The sequence below is a fragment of the Musa acuminata genome, chromosome BXJ2-7 (genome assembly GCF_036884655.1).
Source record: "Musa acuminata AAA Group cultivar baxijiao chromosome BXJ2-7, Cavendish_Baxijiao_AAA, whole genome shotgun sequence".
Classification (NCBI taxonomy): domain Eukaryota; kingdom Viridiplantae; phylum Streptophyta; class Magnoliopsida; order Zingiberales; family Musaceae; genus Musa; species Musa acuminata.
Window position 1 is genome coordinate 8,534,013 of NC_088344.1, and position 18,013 is coordinate 8,552,025.

The window sequence follows — 18,013 nt, forward strand, 5'->3', positions numbered from 1 at the left end:
TATCAACTGGATTGTCCTTCGTATAAATTTTCTGAACAAGGACCTTTCTTTCAGCAATGGTATCCCATTTGCATCCAACAATTTTCTTACCCGAAGGCGACTTCATAAGATCCCAAGTTCTATTCTAATTGAGAGATTCAATTTCTTCATTCATCGCAATTAACCACTTAGCGAAATTATCACAAGAAATTGCATCTGCGTAGGAAGTAAGCTCACCAACTTCACTTGTTTCTTTTGCAACAGACAAAGCATATGCAACCAAATTTACATATCTTTGTGATGGTCAAATATCTCTCCGTGGTCTATCCTTAGCTATGGAATATTACTCTTCCTCTGGATTATCTGCGTTAGTAGACTCGTAACCACCTACTGGCATTCTTTGAGTAGAAGAGTTCGACTGAAAAGAATTAGAACTCCCACTCTCAAGCTCCACCTGCTTCTGTGCACTGTCATTTGTACAACTAGTAGATTCCTCTTTGGAAGATAACATAGATAATTCATCAAAAGTAATATTTTGGGGATTTGGGATCAGAACACCATAATCTATATCCTTTCACCCCAGAAGCATACCCAAGGAAAATGTACTTTTTAGCCCGAGGCTCTAATCATTTTTATGCTTCAGAAAATAAACCCAAACTTTCCTGGAATAATCATCAATGAAAGTCAACATATACCTAGCACCACCCTTAGACTGAACATGAGCTGGACCCCAAAGGTCTGAATAAATATAGTCAAGAGTACCTTTCGTTTTGTGAACTGCCGGAGAAGTGAAGCTGACTCTTTTCTGCTCTCTAAAAATGCAGTGTTCACAAAAATCAAGTGGCCCAGTACTCTGTCTGCAAAGTAGACCTCTTTTGCTCAATATGCTCAAACCTTTCTCGCTTATAAGACCCAAACGCATATGCCATAATTTGGTGATGTTAGAATCAGACAATGATGATGACGAAACTACAACCGAACCTGTGACAGTAGTTCCCTGCAGAATATACAAGCTACCAGACCTACAAGCTTTCATAACAACAAGAGCACTTCTAGAAACTTTCATAACTCCACCTTCAGCTGTGTATTTACACCCAAGGGCCTCTAGGGTGCCTAAAGAGATGAGATTCTTTTTCAAATCAGGAACATGTCTAACATTAATGAGCATCCTCACAATACCATCATGCATTTTAATTCGTATTGTTCCTCTACCAACAACATCACATGCAGCATTATTGCCCATCAAAACAATTCCACCATTACAAGATTCATATGTGGAAAACAAATCCCTATTAGGACACATGTGATAAGAACAACCTGAATCTAAAATCCATTCATTTTTAGACATCGTCCTGTCATCAATAGCAGAGAAAATATTTCCAACATTCTCATCAGTTCTACACTAACTTCAGCGGATTCAATAGTTTTCTCAACAAATTTTTCCTTTTTCTTTAATTTATTTTTCAATTTAAAGCAATCAGATTTAATGTGCCCCATTTTATGACAATATCTGCATTCCAAATTTCTATGTCTGGATTTAGATCTAGATTTAGATTTACTACTGTCAAATTCTCTTTTATCCATTCTCTCCCTAACAACTAGACCCTCGGCCTGATTCCCTCTATTTTCCCAGCGATATTCCTGTCTATCTGCTCCTTAGATTTCAGTGCAGATTTAATTTCTTGATACAAAACTGTTTCTTTTCCATAAATCAAAGTATCACGGAAATGCTTAAAAGATTGGGGAAGAGAACACAAGAGTAACAAAGCCTTATCCTCATCATCAATTTTTGCATCTATATTCTCCAAATCTATAACCAAAGAATCAAACTTATCAAGATGCGAGAGTATAGATGTACCTTCAATCATCCGAAGCATATATAGACTTTGCTTCAAGTAGAGACGATTCTCCACTGTCATCTTCATGTACAAGGCTTTAAGCTTATCTCACATGCTCTTAGCCGTAGTCTCCGTAGCTACCTCCCGTAAAACCTCATCAGAGAGATTTAGAATGATGCTTGATCGGGCCTTCTTATCCATACCCGCAAGATCTTCCTTTGACGTACCATCTGGAATGTTCTCAGCATCCTGAAGTGCCAAATCAACTCCGTCTTGAACCAGAATGGCCTCCATCTTGAGTTGCCACATGCCGAAGTTAACATTTCTGTCAAATTTCTCGACAACAATCTTTGTTATTGTCATCGTTGCCAAAAGATCCCAGAACCAGGCTCTGATACCAGTTTGTTAGAGCTAGCCTCAAGAAATTTACCAAAGGATGATTTTGACAACACAACAAAGACAATAAAGCGGAAAGAATAAAAGCGATAAGAACACCAGAACACCAGATATACGTGGTTCGGTCAATTGACTTTGACCTACATCCACGGAAGAAAGAGGAGCAAATTACTACTATAAAAAAGGGATACTTACAAATGCCTTAGGAAGATGTTCCTATGCCATAAAACGCCTTCAGCTTACTAAACAAGAAAAAACCCAAACCGTAAGCAGGTTTTCTTGTGGTGCCTCTTGTGCTGCCTGTGGTACATCTGACTTCAAAGCCCAGGCCCTTATTTATAGTTTCAAGACGAGATAACAAGTCTAATTTTCCCGATGTGGGATTATGGGACTTGCCAAACTAACGGTTGATACTCTTCCAAAGTATCAAGTGACGATACTGCTTTCTTCGCTGAAGTAGTTGTAGATTCATATGGAGAAATAACTTGTGAATCATCGAATTAGTCGCTGATACAAATAAAAGCGACATTAACACTTCTTTCTGCCATTATAGCGTTCATTACCTGAAATTTCCTGATAGAATTAGACTTCCTTATATTTTCCTGATAACTTTTTTCCTCGTTTTTTTCTTGTACAACAAATTTGCCATTGATTTGGTATCTTTAGAATGTTAATGAAAAATTACATAGTGGAGATGGATCTGTGGATCTTTGTGGAAACCCTGCTTTGAAGAACAGCACAGGCAACCAGAGAGCTTGCTTTAACATTCTTTTCTACTAACATTAGCTTGACATAATCAAGTCTCTTCTTTGTGAGATCTCTATAAAGTCACTTCTCGTTTCCAAATCACGAATTACATGGGATCGGTTCTGTAACATATAACAAAATCTCGGCACGCACTTGAAGATTGTTGCAGAATTCTCAGTCATATACTTCATCTTGAGCATTTCTGGTTCATCTCTCATTTCCTTTTATGATTTGCCATCTAGTTGCAATGAGTTATGATCTGTGGAAGCTGATTAATGCCTGCTGCATTATGAGCCATTCAGCATCCGTTCCAGGTTCTAAGCCTCCACCTTGAACATACAAAAAATGTCAGCATCATTACCGCTGACATTTTTGTATGTGCCTAAATCTGTGCAGATTGTTATTGTGTACATGACGTTGGATTATGCAGTGATTACAATTATCTACTGCAGATTCCTTGACGAGGCTGCTATTCTCTTACACACTGATATAAACGTCTCTATTCAATGTCTCTGAACAGAGTTGCCTGAGAAGATCTGATGAAATTTCCCTGTTTGGTTCGCAGGATGACTAGCCGATCGGCACATGCTGCAAGACAGCAGAAGTCGGCATATGGACCAGGGAACATGTTTGAAGAAAGAGGGGATGAAGAAAAAGAAGCCAGTATTGCTTCCAATTAGTCAAAGGGATCGTTGTTCTCGAAAAGAACTCCGTGTGTTCGTACACTCGAAACACAAGTAAGATTGGTTGTTGGCATTAGAAGGTTTTCATGGCCGCAATTTCACACCACCTTTTCCAATCAAATCTAGAGGAAAAGGACATCTCACGTATGGCATCAAAGTATTATTCTCAGGTAACAACATGAAGCACTATTATTTTGTTAATAATCAACAAAATGAGCTTGAATCAACTCCTCAGCAGAACATTTGAGCCAAGATTTTTAGCTTAGGCATTGAGAATATTTGGTCATTTCATAATCAAGATTGTCGATAGAAGTCTTGAGAAATGTTTCCTGAAAGAAATTTTAAATTGCTTGTGCTTCATGCATATTTTGGTGGATAATTTTCGATTTAACATTGGATACATACTGTTGTATTAGTCGTCCTGTTAATTAGACCACTTGGTCCGATAACATGAGCACCCACTTCATTGGTTCATAGTTTTCGCAGCAACTTCTTGCAGTTCTTATTCAGAGTATACAGTAGCTAAAGTCAACAAACACACACGCACGCACCCCTAGTTGACCTTCTTACAGTCGCTTCTGATCTCTCCGTTGCTCCCGGTCAGTGGATTAATGTTCCCCATGTTGATCATGGAGGAAGCAAAGCTCTGGAAGAAGGTGCTTTCGTCGCCTGCAAAGCTGTTGACGATGGAGATAGTGGAGGCCCCGCTGGTGGAGAACAGCTCCTGGTCGGACTGCAGCAGCCCTTCGTTGCTCTGTAGGTTGGTGAAGTACTTGTTGTCGAAGGTGTTGGGCGTGGTGAGGTCGAGATTGTTGAGGGTTGTGTCGTCTCCTCCCTGGGGGCAGTTCTGCTGCAGAGTCGCCAAGTAGGTGGAGTCCAGCGACGGGTCGGGGCTGCCGGTGCCGCTGAAGTTGTAGAGCCGGCTGCTGAAGAAGCGGCACTGCGCGCGGCCGAACGTGTGAGCTCCTGCGTGCATCCCATGCCATGCCATGCCATGCAGAGAAGAACCAGATGAGAAGGCCGTTTACGTACTTGTTTCTCTATCCCGACGAGATAGAAAAAAGAAGAGTGAAACCAGGATTAAGCTTTTACCTGACAAGGCGACCAGATCAGTGTCATCGAGGCCTACATCCGAGAACTTTTGCTTGAGGGTGTCCAAGTCATCGAAGGGGCTCGGCATGTTGTTGGCAGCGGTAGGGTTGGCTGTGGTTCCATCCCTCCTTCCCAGTAGTACACCCCATGTTGGACCTCCTGCCTGTTAACAACACATTGCTGATGAGTTCTGACACCACCATTCTGCTATCATATTAATTATTTTGACTCGTCCTGGTTATACTAATCAACTCATGCATTCATTATCTCATTTTTATATCTGACTTCACATGGATGTTCTCTCCCTTGAGATAGGAACACTGTTAACCCCGTGAATCTGTCCAATATGCTGGTCGTTGTGTCCATATACATACTAAAAGAATAATTAGTTCGAGTATATTTGCAATATTGGGTCGGTCTTGCTTGTCAAAGCCTCCAAGTGAAGGAGAAGCTAAGAGAAGGAGAAGCTACACATATTTATAGGGATGAGGACCAAAGCACGAAAGCTGAGTTGTGGTAAAGCTTATACCAAGTCGACGGAAGCTTCGGCAGCGAGCGCGAGGATGTCAGCGCAGGAAACGACGCCCGGGCAAACGTTCTCCACCGCGGTCTTGATGTCGTCGACCACATCGAAACCCCGCACCGAGTTCTTGTTGGGCGCCGCGTCCTTCTCGCTCTGTATGCTGTCACTGTTATCCAGCAGAATGGAACCGTCGCAGCCCTACAATACAGCAACCAAGCTAATCATCCGGTGCCCCAGGCACTCAGCATATGACTAATTAAGCATCATGTTTATGAGTCTTTCAAGATCAAGATGAACTTTGATGACTAGAACTTGTAGCAGAATTAGTCAAGTTTGGAGAAGAACTGAAGGTTACATTCACGAAGCAGTCATGAAAGTGGAGCCGAAGGAGGCTCGCGACGATACGAACATCAGAGCTCTGGGCTTGCTGAACCACGTTTCGGACGACGGCCGACACGTTTGAGCATGAGCTATCGTAAAATGTGGAGCTCAGCTGAGCTCGAGAGCCATGGAGGAGAAGGGTGAAGAAGAAGAAGAAGAAGGCTAAGCACACTGAACACAAAGAAGAAGAAGAAGAAGAGTAAGCCATTCTAGTTTTCTTGTGCTGGAACTACTCACAATGCTCCTGTATTTATAGGCAATTCACTGGAGAACTGGGCAGGCAAGATCATCACCATTCATGCATGCATGGTTTAGCTTCGCTGTTTAGCAAATCAAGGTTCTACTTTAGTGTCTGATTAAAGACTTTTCTAGTCAAAGCGACATAATTGAGGGGAGAGATGGCAATAGAAAAAGTACTCTTTGACATACCTATCCCAAATATTGTCATTTCATTCCAAGGTCACATGTGGGACACACTCAGATAGTGATCTATGGAGTCTCATTTTGCTCCTCAATGGCAAGACTAATATACATCTATGCATTCTATACCTGATTACATTAATGCTATGTGAATCGTGTTCTTTTTGTGCATTCATTCCTGGAGTCTTTATGATACAGATAACAAAACATAGTGTTTCGTAAGCCTATCAATCTTCTTATATCATAATCGATTCCTTCCATATTTTTCATATAAATTATGATTTATTAGCCGATGCAGCCAGCAATCAGTGGAAGATGAGGACAACCTATGTCTCCAGGGAATAGGCGCATATGGTGACAACTGGAGGCGGCTCTCATCATATGCATCAAGGCGCAGTCACCATCTCTAAAGAAGCTTCTCCCATGTCCAAGTCCACAATAGGGGGCGTGACCTCGCCCAAGTTGGGCAGCCTGTCTGCCACCAATTCATGGATCTCGGTTGACTGGTTGTTGTGAGTCGTCATCCTCGGTTTCTCATTTCTCAGTAAGTGTAATGATCAGATACATGAAAAGATGAAGCTGATCCAAAGATCCAGTAAGAAGATGAAGACTGTTGCAAAGTCAACACCCACGGAAAGAAGATTTCTTTAAGGAAATCAAAAGCCAGTGATTCCTTCCTTAGTACTTAAGGAAATCAAAGAAGCGTGCAGGAATGGAACTACAGCTGTTGCCTACGCCACGAGCAAACACTATGAGAACACTGCAAGGACGAAGATTCTGCTGGGGAAGTGACATTGGGTCACCGTTGATGGATTTCCTCGCACTCTTCGCTGGTTTGTCGGCGTTTACAGCCGCAGTGCTTGAAACTGACCGCGACTTGGAAGGAAGGTTCGAAGGCCAGTTATCATTGTTTGGCGTATGCTTGCCAAACCTCAGGAAGGAGATGATGCTCTCCAAAAGGTCAAACGTCAATGCATCGGTGATGGGTGAGTCGAGAAATGAGAGCTCGTGTGATCTCAACTCGATGATATCCGATGATCACGGAGATCGTGTAACAACAGTACGTCGTGTGTCATCTTTTTCTTCTTCCTTCTTTCTTTTTCTTATTCTTCAGTGATCTGATGCATACATATTGACCAACCTCGATCGGAGGTCAACGCGAGCAGAAACATGTGTTGTTGAGTACTTTTTGATTGCATCGAAAGTGTTTGTAGTGATATTCTACATATTATTTTTTTATTGATATTCACATATTTTTATATTATTTTATTACGATTTTTTTTATTTGAACAGGTCAATTTTAGTCAACGATTTATTTCAATTTTTTAAGATGATTTCTAAAAAATATCTCTTTGTTTTTTAGCTTTTCGGATGTCTCATATTTTAATTTTCTCATTTAATTTTTTTTTCAAATATCATAAATATATGTCATCATCATCTTTTTCTTTTTTCATTATAGTGATGAACGTAAGACGCGATCTCACGATAATATGGTTATAACTGGACGAAGAAAATCACAAAAGAACAATAAGAACTCGAAAGAAAAGAAGATGGTAATATAATTAAAATGATTAGGCATTGCGTTAGCAAAGCTCATATGGAGATAGGTGATACGATGAGAAGAGATATTTAGGATATTAGAGAAAAAAATTAAAATTAAATACTTAAATTGAGTTTTTTTATGAGAAAAACTTAAAATGAGTTTTTTTTTTAGCAAAGAAATCGTCCAATTTTATTTAAATTTCAGTAAAATATTTCAAGAACGAAAAACTGAAAATATAAGCCAATATTTTTCCGGTCTCTTCGTTCGTTCCATTTGGCTCCCCAGCGCCGTCTCGCATCGCTCACCACCGACCTCGATCGATCCCGAGTCTCTCTTCTCCTTGATCGCTCCAGTAATCCCCACCCCCCGACTCCAGCGAGATCTTCGCCGCGTCTCGATACTCCGGCCTTGATTATGGATGCAGCAGGGGTAATCCTCTCTCTCTCTCTCTCTCTCTCTCTCTCTTCCTGCTTCTCTTGGGGTTAGGGTTTCCGATCCCTAATGTTGCCGTTCTTGCTTTGACTCATCGGTTGGGTGCAGCCGTCGTCGAAGAGGGTGATTATGTGTCGGGCGTGGGAAAGAAGGCTGGAAGATGTCAGGATTAGGGACGCGGACGTGAACAAGCTCGTGATGAACTATCTCGTCACCGAAGGCTACGCTGAGGCCGCGGAGAAGTTCCAGATTGAGTCCGGCACCGAACGTACGCCTCGTTCTTGGCATTTTCGTCGTTCTCGGCTGATTCTTTTTTACACCAATGTTGAATCTCTATCCGCAATGTTGCCTTTGCTTGTCGATGATTAGCCGATATTGATCTTGCTACTGTATTTGAACGCCGGGCGGTGCTAAGGGCTGTGGAGTCTTGCTATCTGAAGGAGACGATTGAGAAACTCAATAGGTTGGACCCTATGGTAAGGATCTATTGCTTCCTCACCATCTGTACTTCTTGTATTGGGTCAAGGAACTAAGCAGACTTATCTCTTGGATAAGCAAAACGGCATCTTGTCCTAATATAAAGATTTTGAAAATAATGGAAGAATGTCAAGATGATTAGTGCAGATTGTAGAGGGATCAGTCTTGGTTAGAACATGTTTTAAGAAATCAAAATGATCTGATCTTGAGCTTTTTTTTCTATAAATGAACAACAAAAATTAGCACCAATGCTGGAATTATTATACACTCAGGCTAAGCTTGTTTTAGATGCTAGATTGGTGATGGTTCCTTTTGTGGATCATTATGCTGGCCTAAGTTTGATAGTATCAAACAAACTCTTTTTTTTTTTTGTTCTTTCTGCTGAGTCATATCATTTTCCAATTTTTGTGATTCGAAGTAGCTTTTGGCATTTTGTTTAGGGCATTAATAAATTGTCTACAATTCTAACTACAATGAGTCTGTCTCTGCTTGATTAGTTCATGAAATTTGTTAACAGTACTTTGTCCCAGTTACTTAATATGATCAACACAGCTTAATCAGTTTAAAATTGGCTGATCTGATCCATTAACAAATCAATGTGTGCTTTCTTTAGGAGCACGGTTCCAGGGCATACCCTTGAATGGTGGCAATTCAAGTCTGATATAAACATGCAACACAAGTTTATAACAAATGTTAAGCGTACCATTGGACTGTTGATTTGGAAATTCTGTTACAAAAATATGTGACGGGTTCTTTTAGGAGCAAGGCTATGTACATCGACCTTCCCGATACCCCCGCTCTTCTCTTTTAACTTTCAGTAGCTTTACACAAAATCTAATTAATTTAAGATCAGTTACAGGTTCGGTTCGATCCATTCATGATTATGTACCACAGTTTGAGATCATTGTCAGATTTTTTATGGTTATATTATTTTGAAATTTGACATCAGGTTTTTAAAATTTGCTCAAGGTAGTATGTGGATTCGTTATCCTTACTTCTTATGTTGTTTATACATTCTTGGCAGATACTTGTCATGAACCGCCAAATTGACTTCCGTCTTCAACATCAGAGGATGATTGAGATGATTCATGCTGGAGAAATGGAAATGGCTCTGCTGCATGCTATAAATGAGATTTTACCAGGGATCGAGAATAATGTGATTCTTTTTAGCATCTCTTCATGCTTGTTTTGTCTAGCCCTTGAAAATTATGTTTTTCTAGTAAGCACTGAATATGGTAGGAGTAACATTTGTACACTTGGCTTGAAACTTATCCTTCTCTAATTGGATGATTTCATGATATGTAACTTTATTCAACATTCTGAATGTGCTTTTCCTTAAGCAATGTTGCAGTTGGGGGCTATATATTGAGGTTACTATGTTTGAAATTTTCTGGATATAGCGTGTGCTCTAATTATTTGCTCAATTGTTGTTGATCAAAAAGAAACTTGGTTTTGGCAGATAGATTTTCTAAAGGAGTTCATACGGACAACAACCCTTTTCCCGCTCCTAGGTCCGTCGCAACGTTTGAAACTTGTGAGCCAGGTTAATGCTGCCATACTAACAAGTCAAAATCATGAGAAAGGTTGGTCTTGCTAATTTCATATATTCCTGTACACAGATCATAATGAACCAAAGAGTTTCGTTAGGTTGCTGAGAGAGTATAAAAAAGAATAAATGAGTACAATTTTGGTTCCATATACCCATGTCAATTTTAGTTCCAGAGCTCATTTCTGTTTGGCTTAGATGGATTCACTTTGATTATATTATATCCCTTTCTTTTATTGTTGTCCTTGTATGTTTAGCAATGCTTCCCAAATGATTATTTGTTCGAAGTCAGACATCAACATGCTGCATGAGTCCTAATGTTGGAACCGTTCAATCTCTAAAGCTTTTTTTCCTTCAAATGCCGACCCATTTGTCATATCAGCTGTGCTTATTAATACAAATGTGTAGTCTGTATATATAGCTACAAAAATTTCTGCTTTCTAATTTTTGGGTTTTTTTTTCTCTAAATGCTCTCATAAGGCATCATTCAGGCAGATCCATCAGTGTTGCATATCCCTCATCTAATCTCTGTAATGAATGGGTGCAAAAGATTCCTGATCAAAATTAATCAATATGACAAAAATTGGAACTAGCTAACATGAGAGTTTAAGGTCAAACTAATAATTATTATCTATTTTTGAGTTAAAAGCAGACCCAAGTTAATTAAAATGCTTAGGCTTGCCTGATTCAACTAGCCCAAACCTACACCCAGACAATCCACACTGGTGCTCAGTATTTATTCTTGATATCATTTATGATTCTCATAACTTTGTTTTGGTTCAGATCTTTGCCACTCCACTCATTTTTCAGCCTTTTGTTGTGCTACTGATTCAACTTCATTATTCAATGCATGAGTCCAAATAAACATACACTACAATTCCAGCTAGAGCTGGAATGGGTCCATTGAGATGGGATACAAGGGAATATGGGGCTGACCCAACAGCGATCCCCATAGGAACCAGGTGAGGTTGGTCGTTTATGGTAATGCTTTGATTTACACCTTGCTACCATGGAACATGTGTATCTCTTTGTAGGTAGATATCTGATAGGAGACTTTCATATTTGTGACACTCATCCTTTTGCTCCTGTAGTACCTCCATGTAGATATTGCCTGTCACATATTTCGAATTTCCCTGCCTTCACCTTAGAACCTCTCATTTCTGGATTGGTTATGGGTTTCATGAAACTGGAAGTGAACCAGTCAAGAAAAAAGGTAATCAAGATTATAAGGGCAAGGAAAACATTGCTGTTCAGCCATACAGCTAAATACAATGTGAATGACATTAGAGACTGAATTATTCATAAAGCTTCCATACACATTGCTAAATGTGCAAGTACTAGTTTAAGTCATTTTGTTGATATCATCAATGGTTGTCCATGGGCAGAACCAAAGCTTCCTACCCTGCTGAAGATGCTGATATGCATTCAAAACGAACTGGATGAGAATGCTGCTTTTCCACTAGTCTGCGACTTGATGACGACTGAACTTCCAGATACTGCTTGTCCATATCATCTGTCGTTTTAACCTGGCTTCTTTCTCTGGTGCTCCTGTATCAATATAACAAAGTCATAGAAAACAGCTTCATCAGATGCTGGAATCTGGACGCTACATGCACTTGGTGAATTTGATTTTGCGCATCGAGATTTACATGTAGGGATGTAATGTTGAAACCACATTTTTCACTGTTGTTCTGCCAGTTCGGCTATGTGCCTGCTAGAGATGGAAATATCAACAAGTTTCTGATGGAAAATGTTTTTACACTGCTGCTGCTGTTGTTGTTGTTGTTTTGGTTATCCTTCTCCAAGACTAAGCTGAGATTCTAGCAGAAAGCCGGTTCTGGTTGTTGGATTATATTATGGACACATTGTCTGAATCGAACTTGTGAGGTCTGTTTTCCACAACAATGTAGGCTTACGAACACAAGTTTGTCGTAAATCAAACGATTCACCAGCATATGGTCACAGAATTTTGTGAAACTTTATATATACGAGAGTTTTTATTTTCAGAACATGATAGCAAGGACAAAGAATGGTTTCCTTTTCTTCCTCCTCGTATTGGCCACGCAGCTGAAGCTTCCGTTGTTAGTAGATGCTTCGTATCTAGTTTTGCTTAATGTCGAAGCTTGAATGTGAACCAGAGACGCCTTAGCTTCCAGGAACATACATTGATATGCTGAACAACTCTCGCATAATTTGGGTCACGATTCACGGAGACCCTTTCGAGTACCGAGTTGAGTCACGGCTCGAGTTCCGACTGACGGACGCCAACGACGACCGCGTCATCCTTTAGATAATCCATCGGCTGCTGAGCACGTGAGACGCACGCGAGAGGAATCGAGTCTGTTAAGATGGGGGGCCAAACTCGAAAGAGGGCCGCAAAGTCTTCTCTGTCGCCTTTTGTTTTTGAACCGACTCTCATCCCCCAAATCTCCCCGCCATGGCGTCCCCCACCTCCTCCGCCTCCGCCGCCCCCTCCTCGGCCCCGGACCCCCCCGCCGCGGCCGCCGCCCATCCCCTCCCGAGGCCGTCCTTCGTCTCCCCGCCTCTCCGCCCCCCGCCGCTCTTCTCCTCCCAGCCCCTCCTCGGAAAACCCCTAAACCCTCCCCCTCCCCCGCCACCTCAGGGCTTCCTCTACCACCACCGCGGCTTCCCGCCGAGGCCCGCTTCCCGGCCTCCCCCGGCCGCCGCCGATCAGGCCGTCTCGGTGGCCAGTCCGGCCGGGTACATCCGTAACACGACCCCCACCGCTGTCATGACCTTTGCTGCCGTCACCCAGGCCAGGCCCTTCGTGTACGGCACTTCCGATCAGATGGTCGCGCAGGTGCACGTGCCGATCCACCACGTGAGGCCGCCTCCCGCGCCTTCAGCTCAGCAGTCCGCGACGCCTCTTGTGGTCCCGAGGCCCACCGTCGCCGCCGCTGGCCCTCCACAGAGCATTCCAGTAGCCGCCCTACCAAAGGTTTTTAGTGTTATTTTTTTCCCCTCTCTCTCTCTCTCTCTCTCTCTCTCTCTCATCTTTGTCTTTCTTCCTCTCTTTCTTTACAATTTACGTCAATCTCGCCTTTTCTTTATGTAGTCATCACAACACCTGTGTTGTTCTCTGTAGCGATATTTGCACATATAATCTTCATTGTGGATATTAGTATCTTCTTGTATAGCAAAGGGATTGACCTCTGATTCCCATTTCATTTGTTTTCATTAAATCTTAAATTGATCAGGTAACGCTACTCCCATCAGTATCCTCAACGCAAGAAAACAAAAATGTTAAGGAGAGGTAAGTGGCAAATCCCATTATTTCTTTACGTGTTTGTGTTTCTGCCTGCAAGCACTGATCGGACTGAATTATGCAGGGACAAGATAAGGGAAGATGATATTTTCATGATTAACGATCGAAAAGTAAGCAAGACACAGGGATTTGTTTGATATTTTCATGACTTTGTGTGAACGGGGAAAAAAAAAATTAAACGTAGTTGCATATATCTTGTTAGTTATGTCTTCAATGTTAACTGCAAAGCTTGATAGATTTAGCATACTAAAGTATTCTTCATGAGTAGTTGATTTACATAAATTATTATTGAAATTGGCATTGTAAAATAGCCCTGAATTACAAACGAGACCGAGTTTCTATCAACTATAGGCTGTAGCTGGAGTATTACATGTGAAGATTAGTTGAGTGAATATACATGTCTAATGTTATGGAAATTTCATGGATATGCCATGTCAAACTCTTTCTTGATTAACATAGCATTTGATGCATTTTAGAATATTGGAGTTAACACTGTTTGCTTATATTTTTGTAGAATAATATGTTAACTTGAAACCTTTTATGTGAAAACAGCATGTTGTCTTTCATTTTTTAGCATTCACATAATTGATAAGTTATGCACATCTCTGTTTATTGTTGACTTGGTTTTGCAAGAAGGAATTCTAAGGGCCTACATTAATTTTGGTGCCCAGTTGCAGCCTTTGATTGATAGATTAGAGTTGGTGCAACGTTATTACTGGATTTAGCTCAGTCATCCAATTGTTTGCATAAAGTATTTCTTCATCAGTAAAAACATTTCTGCATTTGTTCATATTTCCAATTAGCAGATGGCTTCAATAATAGCTATTTTCTTGTGGGCATCCTTTATCAATAGATAATGTCGCATGATAATTGCAAAATAAAATCCTTGGGTGTCTTCCAAGCTCTAGAATTTGTAAGAGGACTAGTTAGATAGAATTCCAGTGGACAGGCTATATCGAAACGGCTATTCTGGATGACTTATACCGTTGTCATTAATTGTGCTGATTGAATTTCTAGTGCTATGGCCCTGTAAGGAGTTCTGTAATTTTTTAGCAGTTCGTTGTATGTTAAACATGCTAGGGTTCATGTATGATGTAACAGGCATAAATTCAGACCTTAATATCATAATCTATGGGCAGTTGTATATAATTTTTTTTTAAAGCTCATTATTGATGGTACCTTTCTGCTGATTGAAGGTTAGAGTACTGGACGGATGCACGCCCTCTCTCTATTCTCTTTGTAGATCATGGGTGCGGAACGGTCAGTCTCATGAAATTCAGGTCGACATATCCCTCAAATGAGCTTTGCCCCTCAAGCTATAGAAAAACTTTTTGTTCTCTTGCCATATCTATTTGCTATGTGAAGTTTTTATGCATTTGGAGCTTCTATGCTTGGTATATTTATAAGTATTTATTTTGAATGGTAGTTACTTGCTCTATCATTTCAAATGGAGTTTTTTTTTTTTCAAGAAGTCTTGCCTTTTTTTTTATAGTTTGGCAGATATAAAATTAGTGCATTGCTTGATTGCTCTAGGTCCTATAGAAATGTTTTATAGCATTCAGACTTCAGAGAACAATATACTACTATGTCAATTGTTAACAATCAAGAATTCATTTTTGTGCATGGAGGCATATAGACCACATTTGGCATGTACCAAGGTGAGTAGGGATTGGGATATCATGCCAATAGTTAGAAATTTCTGTTATTTATTCTTTTGCTTCAGTGCTCTATCTACTTTTTGCAGTCAAACTTTGGGGATGCCGAGAAGCTCCTTCCAAGACCTCTGCCTGCATCTATGATTGATTCTCAAGTGATGAAACAACACGAAAATGATGCTGAAGCTGAAGTTATCGAGGAAGAAGAGGTCCTTTTGTACATTTTTGTTAGCCTTGCTATTGGAGTATAATTTCATTGTTTTGCATACATTATGAGCTATTGAAGATACTAGAGTAGTTGGAAATGGGCTCAATGATTAGTCAACAAGCAACAGGCTTGTCTTTAAGCAGTCTATGTTCTCCTAAAATGCTTTGAACTGTCCATTGGAACTAGAGGCCAAACTAATATTCAGTTGAAGCTTCACTTGATTCACTTAGTGAGTTGGTCTAAGCTCTAAACTTATAAAAAGTAAAGGGGAATATTACTAGGAACCATGAACTATGGTCGGATCAGATGAGGTTATTCTCTTTAAAGAGCTTCAAGAAAGAGCACAACGAGATTAATTCTTCTATGGTTGGATTTCTTTTTTTTTCTTTGGTTGGATTACATGTAAAAGCTTCAGTTGGTCTTCTCTCTTTGGTTGGGTTTCATTCTTTTTGGGCTAAATGATTCGTGCCTAATCTTTTTCTATGGTTGGTATCAGGAATCTCTCACTGCTTGTTTCTGTAGATTTCTATGGGAATGCTAGATTTTGTTTCAGGTTTTTTCTTTTAATTTCAAATTAATTTCATATGCCTGTCAATGAGAATTGACCAGTGACCAAGTTGGTATGGCTGCCTCCTTTGTCCTAAATCAACGAGTACTCTGTGCATCAACTCCCAGATGAGCTGTAGCGAAATGAGGATGGTGCAATGTTTATTGATCCTCGTGTCACTCAACGATCTTTTAGTTCATCTTAAGATGGCAGAACAATATGAAAAATGCAACTAGAATGGTTGGTTATCCAAAGATCAAGGATGTACTGTTCAAGGAATTAGAACAAAAAAAGTTCTAGCGTTGAAATTGCAGACACTGACAATACATTTGTTGATTATATGTTCAAACAAGAACAAGCCACAAGAATTCTGAAAGTTCATCATGTTATATATCCTATGAGTTGAACACATGAACAGTGATTACACCATGGTTGTAGATTTAAACAATCATCATCGGCGTTCAGAGATTATTGATAGAAAGACATTTGATTTCTATCTAAGCAGTGGTGTAAAGATACATTGCTTTGTTAACCAGTGATTATTGAAAGGAAAGCAGGAAGTTTGTTTGTGTAATAATATCATTGACTTTGTATCTCGTGCCTTGTATTTGTAATCTTGATCAAACATGGTTTACAACCAGATGTTTCAGACAGTTTGGTTTTGACAATTCTCTTTGTATATTTGGTAATAAGATGCCAATTTACAAGTGATCAAGAAGCTATATCCCTTGCATTGAAAGTTTTACTTAGATATTCATAAATCTATTTATTTTAATCCCTTCTTGTAACCATTCCTACTTTGCTTGATAAACCATATCATTAGGCTCTAGAAAGGAGTGGTTACATGACTAGAAATAAGACAGTATATACCTATCCTAAGCAATCGTTTTCCTAAACTTGAAATCCGATCCTGTATTCCTTTTCTTTCCTAGCGCCTTTTTAGCTGCTTTGTTTGTCTGCTTTCATTTTCTTGCTAACTGAATGACTTTTCTTTGCTGTTGACCAGAATTTTGGAATTATAATGTCAAAGGAACTTGTTCTGACATATATGATTAACTTGCAGCCTGTAGGTTCTGTTGAGGAGTTATCTGAACGTGATTTGCTAGAAATACATATAAAGCATGCAAAAAGTGTTCGGGCACGGTATGCTTCCTATTACACTTTGTTCTATCTATTTATTTTAACCTTCTATATTTTTGTTATCTGCTGCCAATTTGAGGTTTTCATTCTTATTATTAAATTTGTCGGCAAGACTGTTGAAATGGAAAAGTTGTTCTGAGGCGAAGGATTATTTGGAAGAGCCTGTTGGTGTTTTATATGCAAGGACTTTAATGTTCAATTATGGTCACGAGAAAGAATCAATGGTCGTGAAATTTTTTGATCTTCACGTTATCTCTTAGCCTTTTCTCTTATGGGTTTTATTTCCAGAAAACATAAAGTCGAGAAAGCAAGAACTTGCTCAATTTCCATGCGGGGTGTACTTGGAGAAAATGCATATTGCCTTGCAGCGGGACATCCTTGTGTGGCAATTTGACACCCGATATGGCAAGTTGATAACCTATCGTATTTCCTTCTTTTTCATTTGATGCAGATTGCGAAAGGAACGTCTTCGGAGGATTGAACGGTGCAAACAGAGACTCGCCCTACTCCTACCTCCCCCAAGTGAGCTTGGCCGAAATGAGACTGCTCCATGAAATTGGTTGGCAATTAGGGGTCTGCTACGATCCGAAAATTGGCTTATCCCACCAGCTATATCTTTCCTTTTATCCCATGCCGGCATGAGAGACTCTATACCCGGATAGCTGATCCATGTTGAAGATGTGTAAGTACTTAATTTGAGTTTTAAGCTTGAAGTGGGATGAGGGAGAAGATTTGATGTGTTGTACACTAGTGTTCAAACTCACTGCTGCGTGCCAGCCCCCATTTAAACTGCCTTCTTCAGATGTATTATCCGAGGATTCTAAAAATTGAAGGAATTGTATGAAAAAATTGAAGCATTTTTTTTTTTCCAAAAGAAACGTCTAGGCTTCATAATTTGTTTAAATCATGTCTTCAGTGCTAAGCAATTGGGTTTTGTACTAAATTTCAGGGTCACGTAGCAGTATCTACTCGAATCATCATTCAGTGTATGAAGCAACTACTGGAATACTGCATTCAAGCATGTCGTATTTGCTGTTTGATCCGATGGTAAGGTTCACTCTGCAAGTTTGCCAAGCAGGTGACCGTCACATAACCTGTTTGATGCTGTCTTATCCATTTT

At 40.0% G+C, this 18,013-nt stretch overlaps 3 protein-coding genes across 4 annotated transcripts; 2 read left to right on the top strand and 1 right to left on the bottom strand.

Moving 5' to 3' along the window:
- Positions 1 to 4,084: 4,084 nt before the first annotated feature.
- LOC103991820 (peroxidase A2) lies at positions 4,085 to 5,862 on the bottom strand. The gene is made up of 4 exons (XM_009411361.3): positions 5,614 to 5,862; positions 5,265 to 5,456; positions 4,736 to 4,898; positions 4,085 to 4,609 (listed from the first exon to the last, which is right to left on the bottom strand). The coding sequence occupies exons 1-4, from the start codon at positions 5,845 to 5,847 to the stop codon at positions 4,197 to 4,199; spliced, it is 1,002 nt and encodes a 333-aa protein (XP_009409636.2). The 5' UTR covers positions 5,848 to 5,862; the 3' UTR covers positions 4,085 to 4,196.
- A 967-nt stretch (positions 5,863 to 6,829) lies between these two features.
- Positions 6,830 to 11,818, top strand: LOC103991394 (protein GID8 homolog). The gene is made up of 7 exons (XM_018828666.2): positions 6,830 to 7,119; positions 7,888 to 8,031; positions 8,143 to 8,302; positions 8,404 to 8,510; positions 9,536 to 9,667; positions 9,971 to 10,094; positions 11,443 to 11,818. The coding sequence occupies exons 1-7, from the start codon at positions 6,868 to 6,870 to the stop codon at positions 11,580 to 11,582; spliced, it is 1,059 nt and encodes a 352-aa protein (XP_018684211.2). The 5' UTR covers positions 6,830 to 6,867; the 3' UTR covers positions 11,583 to 11,818.
- A 647-nt stretch (positions 11,819 to 12,465) lies between these two features.
- On the top strand, positions 12,466 to 17,981 carry LOC135617038 (leucine-rich repeat extensin-like protein 3). Of its 2 annotated transcripts, XR_010488591.1 has the most exons (8): positions 12,466 to 13,016; positions 13,276 to 13,331; positions 13,408 to 13,453; positions 14,540 to 14,623; positions 15,088 to 15,207; positions 16,817 to 16,896; positions 17,345 to 17,575; positions 17,843 to 17,981. XR_010488591.1 is itself a non-coding variant. In XM_065116909.1 (7 exons), exons 1-7 carry the CDS (start codon positions 12,495 to 12,497, stop codon positions 17,445 to 17,447), a joined length of 1,011 nt encoding a protein of 336 aa, XP_064972981.1. In that variant the 5' UTR covers positions 12,466 to 12,494; the 3' UTR covers positions 17,448 to 17,800. The 2 variants fall into 2 exon arrangements, 1 of the variants encoding a protein (XP_064972981.1); XM_065116909.1 differs by lacking the exon at positions 17,843 to 17,981 and having other exon boundaries at positions 17,345 to 17,800.
- The last annotated feature ends 32 nt before the right edge of the window (positions 17,982 to 18,013 follow it).